The sequence below is a fragment of the Rhinoderma darwinii genome, chromosome 6, assembly GCF_050947455.1.
Source record: "Rhinoderma darwinii isolate aRhiDar2 chromosome 6, aRhiDar2.hap1, whole genome shotgun sequence".
Taxonomy (NCBI): domain Eukaryota; kingdom Metazoa; phylum Chordata; class Amphibia; order Anura; family Rhinodermatidae; genus Rhinoderma; species Rhinoderma darwinii.
In genome coordinates, this window is record NC_134692.1 from 96,165,658 (window position 1) to 96,177,935 (window position 12,278).

Sequence of the window (12,278 nt, forward strand, 5' to 3'; positions counted from 1 at the left end):
GTGCCTATGCAGTTGCATCATGTCGGCATAACATCTCCCTGCCGACAATGATAAAATGTATTGCTGCATAAAAGATGCTGTCAGCCGATGAACGAGCGTTTCCCTGTTCATGTACACAGGGCATTGATCGGGAAGTTCACATGTGAATGCTGCTTTACCCGATCATTGGCCCTTGTTAAAGGACCCCTACCTTTATATCTGCATAGGAAATATTGTTCTATCCAACAAATGGAGTATTTCTTAAAACCGCTATTGACATCCTTATTACCATGGGTTTTGCCAAGCATTTGCCATCCCTACTTTAAAAGTGCCAGTTCTTGCTGCAGTGTTCTGGAGAACCCCTGATCAGATTCTGAGTATTTGATAGTCATGCTCCAGATGCAGCAGTGACAGTGAACACCGATCATTATTGCAGAGTAAGACTTCGGAGAATGTGAGAGCAGGCTAACTCTGGCTAAGAACTATTTTGAGTAGATGCAATTTCCCTATATATAAGTGAAGATTCACCAAAATGGAATGTTTATTTTAAATTACATTTGCAAGACTGTTGCACCAAAATAATTCTATGTTTTGTTTGTTAGGACCGGCTAGTCGGAAAGAGAGACCACTTTCTGCAACAAGAAGACCTATTCCAGAAAGTAAAGATTCCGAACATTCAGCAAATCAAGTTATAAATGCTATGCAACTGGAGAATGAGGCGGTTGGAAGAGCAAGTAGTGGACTAGAGGTAAGAACCTAGGAAGTGGCACGACTCTTGGGGTATTTGGACCCACTAAGCCTCTCTGCCGTAGCTGAGTAGCAGCTCGCCAAAACAGTCAATGTAAGTCTTTAGAACTTGAGTACCTGTATAGAAATTCTGACAGACACATGGCGTAGCAAACACTGTACCAGACTCCTCAGCACAGATGACACTTGACGTGGCAGATGACGCTTGGCGCGGCAGGTGACAAGTGGCACAGAGGATGAATTTGACTCCAACACTAGACTTCACTCAGGAACAAACACAATTACTGGATATGGGATACAGGATACGGGAACACTGGAAACAGGGTACAACTAAGGGACCATTTGCTAACGAACATGGGTAGACACAACAAAGCTCAGGCAAAGAGAGGAAGGGCAGAGCCATTTTTGTAGTCCAGGTTGTAAAGGGATTGTCTGGGGAACTAAACTCAGATGCGCGCGCTGACTCTTTAAGGCCGAGAGTGAGCGCACGCGTGCACCCTACAGGTCATCAAGCGGAGCTGCAGCCGCCTGTGCCAGCGTCTCTAGGTAGGGAGACGGCTGCATGAAGAAAGTGTCCTGCGGCTGCCAGTAAGTAGGACGTGCCGGCGGTCAGCGACCATGAGCAAAACAGTACTCCCCCTTACGCCCCCTCTTCTTAGGTCCAGAGCGTAGGAGGAACTTCTTGAGGAGAGCTGGGGCGTTGATGTGCTCTTCTGGCTCCCAAGTCCTCTCCTCAGGACCAAACGTTTTCCAGTCCACCAGATAAAAAGTTATTCCTCCTACCCTTTTGCAGTCCAGGAGAACTGCTGGGAACAACTGTAGAACCAGGAGATTTGCTGTAGCGGTTCAGGACCACAGGGACACATGGAACGAGTTGGGGGTTTTGAGAGTAGGAGGCAGCCTACACCTCGAAGGGGCCGAGGAACCTGGGAGCGAATTTGTGGGAAGGTATTTTCAGAGAAATGTTCCTTGAAGAGAGCCAGACCTTGACTCCGGGGAGAAACTGAAGAGCAACCCTTCTCTGCTTATCGGCATATTTTTTCATGTGCTCCACTGCCTGAATAATCGCGGACTTGGTTTACTGCCAGATGTGAATCAGAGAGGATCAGAGAGGAGGCAGTAGACTCACTTGTATGGTTATTGTAAGAGAATTCCGCCCAAGGCAGAAACTTTACCCAATTTTAATGTTGGGCAGAGAAATAATGACGGAGATAATTCTCTAGTATTTGATTGATCCTTTACACTTGACCATTAGACTAAGTGATAGGCAGAAGAGAAGTCCAGCTTCACATTCAAAAAAATGACACAGGGCTCTCCAGAATTTTGTCGTGAACTGTACATGCCGGTCAGAAACAATATGAAGGTCCTATCAGGAATGGACCGATGACCGAAGTCGCACGTCATTACACCCCGTCCACTATGCATCCTTTAAAAAAGCAGTCATTCCATACATCACCAGTGGACCTCTACATAGACCTCTAAACGAGTTTGAGACACTGTTGGCACAAACCAAATACCCTGCAAAAACCTCCTCACATTTGTATAGGCTCCTTAACTCAAGAGATGTGCCACTGAAGAGGTCCTTTCTATCCGCGATTCCTGTCGAAGAGCTCAGAGATCAGCGGCAAGGGTTACTTGTTTTTTACTGTGACTTGGTTTAACCCACGGTAATCAGTGCACGGTCGGAGTCACCCATCCTTTTTCTCCAAAAAGAAGAATCTGGCTCCGGCTGGTGAGGAAGACTACCTGATGAACCCTTTCACCAGGTTCTTTACATACACCGACATGGCATGGGTTGCAGGCAAGGAAAGTGGGTAGACCCCTCCACGAGGGAGTGAAGCTCCAGGAAGCAAGTCTATATGGCAGTCATATGGACGATGAAGAGAAAGAACCTCCTTCTTGCAGAAGACATCAGTGTAGCTGGCATACTGTGGAGGCAATCCTGAGCGTGATTGAGGTAGTGGAGAAAGGACGGGACGAACCTGAGGCAGGCAGCGGTGCAGACATTGGGGTCCCCACTGGAGGACGTCTCCGGAATTCCATTTAAGGGCCGGGGCATGCTGGCCGAGTCATGGCAATCCTAGCAGGAGAGGGTTAATGGCTTTAGTTATGATGTAGAAGGCAATTCGCTCCGAATGGAGAACTTCTATCTGTAGTCTTAGTGGCTTAGTAATAGACAGAATAGGGTCCGGCAGGGGCTGTCCATTAACTGAAACAACCACCAGAGGTTTCTCCAGAAGGACAGTAGCCAAGTAAAGACTGTCTACCAGGTCCTTCTGTATAAAATTTGCAGCCGCTCCGGAATCCAAGTAAAAGGCACACTATTTGATACTTCTCTGGCGACAATTGACAGGAATAGACAGTTTGGGAGAGAATTTACATTTTGGGAGAGAATTTAGAGGTTGAGGGAGATTCACATAGGATTGTCTCTCCATTCAAGCCTAGGTGCTGGAGTTTCCTGGCTTTAGAGAACATTGGTGCACAAAATGTCCCTTGTGGCCACAATACAGACATAATCCAGTCGATCGTCTGCGTTGCCATTCCTGGCCAGACAATCGGTGTCTATCCACCTGTATAGAGTAGTAACGAGGTTCTGATAGCACTAGGTAATGGCGTGGGTGCATTAGTAGGGGCCCAACCCGATCCAATAGAGAAAAAGTACTATGCACACCAATATTGTGTTTATCCAAACAAATAATTTATTTATAGCCAGTGACAGTGCTCAGGCACTTTCGTCAATGCTTTATCCTGCGTGTCTGGCGCTGTAAGCTTGGCAGGTAACCGCCTCACTATAGCCGCCTCAGCCATGGGTCTGTGAGCGCTGGCCCCAGTCTCCTCCTCAGGAGACGCCAGAGCTCACTTCCGCTTACCTTGGCCGGGTCTGCTCTTAAAGGGCCAGGACGTGCACCAGAGTTTAATGTCTAAATTAGTCCATGAGTACCCTGGACTATAAGAAGGGCCAGCCCCTTCCTCCCATGCCTGAGCATTTTCATACCCTAAGTTTGTCTAGTAGATGGTCTCCTAGTGGTTCCCAGTGTTCCCCGTTCCTGTACCTGTAGCCTGTATCCCGTGCTATCCTGGTCGAGTGCCGTACTGAGCTGAAGTCGTGCTGTGCTGTATACCACGCCTGTCCTGCTACACCACGCCTAACGTCTTCCTGCTGCCTAAGTCCCAGCCGAGCCTGTCATTGCTACGGTCTTAGCTGCCACAGGTACACTATACGAACTATAGACTGCGTCCTGTTGGCCAGCTGCCATACCGTCAAGGCGGTACGGCCCAGTGGGTCCACGCACCCAACGTGACAACATGTATTTAAGTTCTGACAGATACGTGGCGTAGCAGAAGAAAGTGTCTTTTGCGGTCGTGGCTGCCAGTAAGTAGGACGTGCTGGTGGATAACGACCGCGGGCACAACCGTAATCATTTTACAATGAGACAGTTCAGGTTTCAACAGGTTTAAAAAAAAATATATAATTGTATTAGTAAATTTGGACATGAAGCAGAAATATCCAGGACACTAGCAATTCCAAAACTGGATCGTTGGTCAAGAAAATACAGAAAAGCGTGAATTGCTCAGAAACTGCAAAAAAGCACTGACTTAGGGCCTATTCACATCACCGTTCGTTTCTGCTGAGGGCTTCCGTTGGAGGTTTCCGTCGGGTTAACTCCTCAGCAGAAAGTCAAACGGAAATCCTGTCTGAACGGTGACTATGGAACCCGGTCACAACGGTGACAGGCGGAGACCATTAGCATGGTTTCCGTCACCATTGACTTCAATGGTGAGGGAAACGGAAGCTAAGCTTTCTGTTTGACTTTCCGTTGAGAGGTTAACCCGACGGAAACCTCAGACGAAACCCCTCAGCGGAAACTAGCGGTGATGTGAACACACCCTTAGAATGACTCTGCAGTCTTCGCTCTGTTTACTTTCATGTGCATCAGCTGTTGTTATTCAGAAAGTTCTTCAGTGTCCACAAACTAGGAATTTGTCTAGGAAATACGGCACACAGAGTCTCCACGGTTTCATACCACAGAGCACTACATGTGTCCGCCTATGGTACATCTCTAGGATACTGTATTATGGAGGTATTGCATTGCTTCTAAGGGAGAATATCTGCAATATGACATCTGATGGAACATGGAACCTGACGGAGGACTCGGTCTGGTGAATGTAGCCCTTTAGATAAGTTTGGCATATATACGCTGGGAGCTAAACAGGTCCCTTTCAGTATCAGATTTTTGGATTTGCACTGAGATTACCAGTAATGATAATAACTAATGGCTCTGCAGTGGGATAATATGATCAGGTTGCCACATGGGTAATACATAAAATTTGATACTGTTGGAAATTGGCATTTGAATATGCAACAATGTGGGTATAAAATGAAAAAAAATCAATCTAAATATTTCTTGTGTTTTTTAAGTGTTCAGCATCTTCACAAGAAAAGAAAGAAGGAGTTATCTCACTAGCTATTAAAAGAATCAACCTTATGGAAATAAGGTAACAACTCAATTATATAATTGTTTGGAATAATGTTTCAAGAATTATGGTTATTTTACCATTGCAAGAAAGAAATATTCATTTTCTTTCAAAGGTATTTGAAATTGCTGTAGTGTGTTGAATATAGTCCATTAAGTGCTCTTGCACACGACCGAGATCGGGCCGTGAAAAACGGTCCGAGTGTCGGCTGAATTTCCCGGCCCAACCACGGTACAGGTGAACTGGACTCCTGGCATCATAGTCATTTTATGATGCTAGGAGTCCCTGCCTCCCCGCGGAACTGCTGTTTATCATACTGTATCATTTTGTTTAGTTCGGAAAAGCAGCTTCGTGGGGAGGCAGGAACTACTAGCATCATAAAATGTCTATAATGCCAGGAGTCCCGTTCACCTTCACGACCCGGTCGGGCCGGGAACACGGATCGTTTTTCACAGCCCAAACTTAGTCGTGTGCTAGAGATGTAAAAGGCTTCAGAGCGGAATTGTCTGCAATGTCCTGAAACGAAGGTAGCAAAACTGTTCCACATACTTATTCTTAGTGATGGAGAGTCCCATAGTATTGTTGTTTTCAATAAGAATGGCAATGATCTTATGGAAGACGCCCCAACTATTCTTAATCTGTAATGTAAGAATTGGTTCCCCACTGAATTATGCTTTTAGAGGAGATCTGTCATCAGATGTCCTATTATAAATATCTATAGAATATGAAGTGGTTTTACCACGATTAAAATGTATGGCATATCAATTTAATATATTCTAAATGTCTGATTTGTGCAGGTTCCCAGCAGAAAGCTGGCTGCATGTGTGCGGATACTCTCCATTGCTAGTAATGGGAAAACTACTATGTACTTCTGAGTTAAGCTGGTTCTCTGGGACTATAACGTTGATGGACTGTACTTAGTTTACATAGGCACAGTGGCTTGTCCATACAAGTGGCACTGCCTGCTACTGCAGCTTGTCTCATTTACTGATGTACCAGTTATAGCCTCTCATACGGACTTGCCACTGTGCCTATCTAAACAATGAAGGCTATTCGCAAATGAGACAAGCTATTTTGCATACAGATGCATTTCTTGTTATCTACCCAACCACAAGTTTTATTACAATTTCTGACAGATGCCCTCAGAAGGAAGTCTATATGGTGACAAATCATCTATAATAATAGATGTATGTAGTTAGCAGAAATTTTGGCCAGTATTGTGACCGTAGCAGCCAATTAGGGGAGCAGCAACAGGCATGTTTGAGTAGAGACAATACAGGAATATATCAAAGAAGCAAATTAGCAGCGCAAAATATAAGAAAGATTCTGATTGCTGACTATTATTCAGCTTTGTCGTTAATGGGAATCTGTCAGCAGTTTTGATACCTCTAAACTGCTGACATAGCAAAATAGGGGAGGCAGCGGGCATTGTAAACATACCTTTTGTATACGAGAAACAGACTACCTTCCCCAGGTGCATTGGTCTTAAGTGCCATGGTCTGCTCTGAGTGACGGCTCTAGCAGACAATCGGGAATCGCTAGAACTGCCACTCAGAGCAGAGTGGCGGGGCTTGCAGCGTGCAGCGCAGGAGCATTTGCAGATCAAGTGCCCGCTTTAATGGCACTTGTGATCGCAAGCTCGGAGCTGTGCGCGCATGCACTCTTAGGGCCTGTTCACACGGAGTATTTTGACGAGCTTTTTGGAGCGGAAACCGCTCCGCAAAACTCGTCAAAAACCGGCCGAAAATGCCTCCCATTGATTTCAATCGGAGGTGTGGGCGGTTTTCTCCCGCGAGCAGTAAAACCGCCCCGTGGGAGAAAGAAGTGACATGCCCTATCTTCGCGTGTTTACGCCTCTGACCTCCCATTGACATCAATGGGAGGCAGAGAAAGCGTATTTCGCAGGGTTTTTTGCCCATAGCACTCAATGGCCGCGGGCGAAAAAAGGCTGCGAAAATCGCTGCAAACGACGTGCAGTAACGACAGAATCTGCCTCAAAATCCCAAGTGGAATTTTGAGGCTGAATTTTCCTCCTGCAAAAAACTCAGTGTGAACGAGGCCTTACTCACTCTTCAGCTCTCGGCATACAAGGAGAAGACTGCGATCTCTCGCGAGAGATCACAGTCTTGTCCTTGTCTGCCAAGAACTTGAGAGAGGAGAGCGTGTGCGCATGCACGCGCATATCGGAGCTGTGCGTGCACGCTCTCACTCTTCAGCTCGCAGCAGACATGGACAAGACTGTGCGATCTCTCACGAGAGATCACACAGTCTTGTCCTTGTCTGCCGAGAGCTGAAGAGTGAGTGAAAGCGTGCGGGTGTATGCGTGTACAGCTCCAAACTGCGCGTGCACACGCTCTCCTCTCTCCAGCTCTTGCTGTGGCACTGTCCGTAGCTGAGTGGACAGTGTCACAGCGATGTTACACGCCCCCTTGTCTAAACACGCCCCATTGACAGTTCAGGGGGTTATTTAAATATCGGCGCCAAATATAACGGCGCCAATATCTAAATAACGGAGTAAGGTAAGAGAAAAATTTAAAGTGCCCCAGGGTTTGTGCATTGCTGCATATTACATGCTGCACTCAGCTGCACATGTATGGGCAGGTGAAAGGTTCTCTATAAATCTACATTGATTTACAATATAAATGAACAGTGGTGAAGGTTTATTTGCCATTCAGGGTCTGTGGCAAGCATATTGACAGCCCTAATGTGTACTCCAATTGCATCTGTTACTCATGTAGGAGGCCAAGATAACTCTGAGACAACTGAATAGAATATTAGAAAACTTCACACAAAGGGAGACACTTAGGGCCTTACATTTCCAGTTAAATTTGACATGTAATGGATCAACTTAATCTTGCAATTCATGCTTTGTAGTCCCTAGATGACAATTTTTCTCATCTAAAATTGACATCAATCAAAAGCTGGTGTGTGTTATAATACATTGCAATACTTCAAATAATCAAACCTTACTATAAGGGGGGATTCACACGAGCGTGTATTCGGTCCGTGCGGGCCGCGTGGTTTTCACGCGGCACGCATGGACCAATACAAGTCTATGGGGCAGTACAGACAGTCCGTGCTTTTTGCGCAGCGTTTGTCTGCTGCGCAAAAAGCGCGACAGGTTCAATAACTCTGCGTATTTCGCGCATCACGCACCCATTGAAGTCAATGGGTGCGTGAAAATCACGCGCACCACACGGAAGCACTTCCGTGGGACGAGCGTGATTCGCGCAACAGCAGTGAAAAGGATGAATGAAAACAGAAAAGCACCACGTGCTTTTCTGTTTCCAAGCATCCAAACGGAGTGTCTTTGCGAGGAGCGAACCCCGACAACCGAGGCAAACTTCACCGGGTTCGGCCAAACTCGTTTTGGCCGAACCCGGCAAAAAAATTTCCGGTCCGCGACGTCGGGAGAGATTCACTGTGCATGGTGCTGAAAGAGTTAAACTGTTTCAGCACCATGGACAGTGACTTGCGATCCCAAAATACATGAACCTGTAAAAAAACCGAAGTTCTAACTTACCGATTACTCCTGTCTCCTTCCTGCAGTCCGACCTCCCGGGATGACACTTCAGTTCAAGTGACAGCTCCAGCCAATCACAGGCCAAGCACAGGCTGCAGCCAATCACAGGCTGCAGCGGTCACTTGGACTGCCGCGTCATCCAGGGAGGTGGGGCCCGATGTCAAGAGAGGCGCGTCACCAAGGACGCGTCACCAAGGCAACGGCCGGGAAGTTCTCGGTAAGTAGGAACTTTATCTTTTTTTTTTTACAGGTTTTTCGCTGTTGTGTTCGGCATTCACTGTCGAGGGTGCTGAAAGAGTTAGCTCTTTCAGCACCTTGGACAGTGACGGGCGTCGACAAGCCTCATCTCTATGATGCCGGCTGCACGAAAATCACGCAGCCGCGCATCAGACACGCATGACACACGCAGCTGTCAAATGGTTTTTGCGCTCGCAAAACGCCGCGTTGTTTGCGCGCGCAAAAACGCAACGCTCGTGTGAATCTCCCCTAATGCTTTAGAGCTACTATTTCTGTATGACAACCAACAAAGGAAAATCTGTTAACAAAATAAATAATTGTTTGATGTTTAACTTGATATTTCCCTTCTTATTCAGCCAGCAGAAGAAATTGTTGAAGGTTCTCCAGAATATCGATAATAAACCTGTTTCCAGAAGTGATCAAAAGGTATGTAATGTGAAATACTAGATGAGCAGTTCATGTTTTTGCCATAAATTTATGCCATGGAAATGGGCTTTAACCAATTCCCTCATATGGGCATAACCATACGCCTATTTTAACTGTGACTTAATGCAAATGGTCGTACAGTTACACACTGAGGATGAAGCGGGCACTGGAACTGTGCCCACGACATCCTCGAGTGCCGGCTGTAATATACAGCAGACATCCATATGCAACGGCGGAGATCACAGTTTTCTCCGATCGCTGTTGTTTAACCCTTTAAATGGTTGACACTGACTGGGGGACTCCCTCTGAACCCCATCGGCCCCCTGCGTACGATCGCAGGGTGCCGTTGGTTGCTATGGCAATCCGGAAGCCTAACAATGGTCTCCTGGTCGGACATGTACGGAAGCCTTTTAGACCGACTGTCAGTTAAAATATGACAATACAACACCTCACTACATAAGTTACAATACACTTCACTACATAAGTACTACAGGGGATCAGAAGATCAGGCCTTCAAGTCATCTAGTAAGTGTAAAAAAAAAGTCAAATAAAATGCTTTCGAAAACTAAATAATTAAAACTAATAAAAACAAGAATCACCCTATTTCTCCGATCAAGTTCTTTATAATTATAAAAAAAATTTATAATGAAAAAAACTATACATACGTATTTTTCAGACTATAAGATGCACCTTACTATAAGACACACCCAGGTTTTAGACAACGGAAAATAGGGAAAAATAATTTTAGATTTTACTACTTTTACAAATAAGAAACTATTTGTTAAAAATAAAATTTGTTCTGTTTCACCACTTTTTTGCAAGACGAGCTGTAGTTTTTATTGGCACCATTTTTTTTTATGACTTATTTTATTTAATTTTTTGTTTAGTGCTAAGGTGTTTTAACTATTATTTTTTTTTTACACCGTTCACCGTGCGAGTTAAATAATGGTATATTGTAATAGTCCGGACTTTTACGTACGCAGCGATACCAGTTTTCTTATTTTTTACATTGTGCTTGGGAAAAATGCGAAAAGGGTTTGTGTTTTTTTTTTAACTTTAAATATTTTTTCTTTTTTTTGCACTCCTGAAAATGTATCTAACTTTTTTTACACATTTTATTCGTTCCCCTAGGTGACTTGAACCAGCGATTACAACTGTATTGCAGTATATTGTCATTTTATAGGCTTCTGCTAAGCCCTGCCAGAGACATGGCTTAGCAGAGGCAGACAGAAGGCAGACCTGGGGGCCTTCATTAGGCCCCCCGGGCTGCCTTGACAACCATTGGTGCCCCCTGAATGCATTGCGGGGGGGCGTTGGGCTCTTGGACGGGGCCGTCCCCCTCCTAACTGTTTAAATACCGTGGTCGCTATTGAGGTTTTCCCATGGGGGACATTTATACCATATCCACAGTATTTGTCATAAATGTCAGATAGATGTGGGTCCCACCTCTGCCCTGTTTCCAGAGGCGTAGCTAGGTTCTCCTGCACCCGGGGCAAAGATTCAGATTGGTGCCCCCCCCCCCTACTTATTTCCTGACATCTACTTCCCCCTTGCCATGTTTGCTCTCTCTACCAATCAATGACGTGTAATTTTTTTTCACAATTTTTTTAATGTAACTCGAGTATAAAAGCATTTCTACATTTTACAAGCTTTGTAAATAGCGCCACATTTCCCCCCTTTTAAATAGCGCCACACTCCCCCCCCCCCCCTTGTACTTAGCGGCACACTGTGAACAGACCGGTGAGTTGTAGCCTACCGCTACCACTCTCCGCTCTGCATGGTGTGACTTACCGGAGGAGACGAGGAGGTCATGCGGTGCAAGCAGCGGCGGAGTTCCTTCTGACTAGGGTTGGTGACAGCCAGGGCCGGCCTTAGTTTGGATGGCGCCCTGTGCAGGACTCTCTATTGCCGCCCCCTACACAAACCAAAAGTGAACCACATATATGGAAACACTGGAACATATATACTGTACATACATAAAGACAGATATTCAGACATACAGGGAAATATACATACACACATCTGGAATATATACATACCGGTAAATATATAGACGTACAGACACATATACGCACACACACCAGCAGATAAATACACAGACAGGGATATACATATACATAAAAGGCACAAATATACAAGCACAAAGACACATTCACAAACAGACCTATATATACGCACACAGGAACATATGTACACAGCACAGATAATGTAGTTATGTCACCTGCAGTCCTATGTAACACCACAGATAACACAGTGATAGCTCTCTGAATACAGATAGTAGTGTTACCTGCAGTCCTATGTAACACCACAGATAACACAGTGATAACTCTCTAAATACTGATAGTAGTGTTACCTGCAGTCCTATGTAACATCACAGATAACACCGTGATAACTCTCTGATTACAGATAATGTAGTAGCTGTTACCTGCAGTCCTATGTAACATCACAGATAACACAGTGATAACTCTCTGAATACAGATAGTAGTGTTACCTGCAGTCCTATGTAACACCACAGATAACAGTGACAACTCTCTAAATACTGATAGTAGTGTTACCTGCAGTCCTATGTAACATCACAGATAACACCGTGATAACTCTCTGATTACAGATAATGTAGTAGCTGTTACCTGCAGTCCTATGTAACATCACAGATAACACAGTGATAACTCTCTGAGTACAGATAATGTCGTAGATGTAAGAGACAAACACACACACACACACACACACACACACACACATACACATACACATACACATACAAACACAAGGACACACTGTATAAACACTACACGCACAGGCACTCACCATGTCTCCTTGCTGACAGCATCACAGGTCAGGACAGGCTGTGGGCGGAGCTTCCTCTCTGCTTCTTGGCTGGCTGTGTGTAACA

At 45.3% G+C, this 12,278-nt stretch overlaps 1 protein-coding gene across 2 annotated transcripts in view; it reads left to right on the forward strand.

The window, feature by feature from the left end:
* Positions 1-12,278, forward strand: part of KATNIP (katanin interacting protein) — a 361,314-nt gene that overhangs the window by 64,000 nt on the left and 285,036 nt on the right. For both annotated transcript variants that reach the window (XM_075830061.1, XM_075830062.1), the window contains 3 exons: positions 582-727; positions 5,147-5,223; positions 9,319-9,388. In XM_075830061.1, the coding sequence (XP_075686176.1) occupies positions 582-727; positions 5,147-5,223; positions 9,319-9,388 (293 nt within the window). The remainder of the gene's footprint in view (positions 1-581; positions 728-5,146; positions 5,224-9,318; positions 9,389-12,278) is intronic.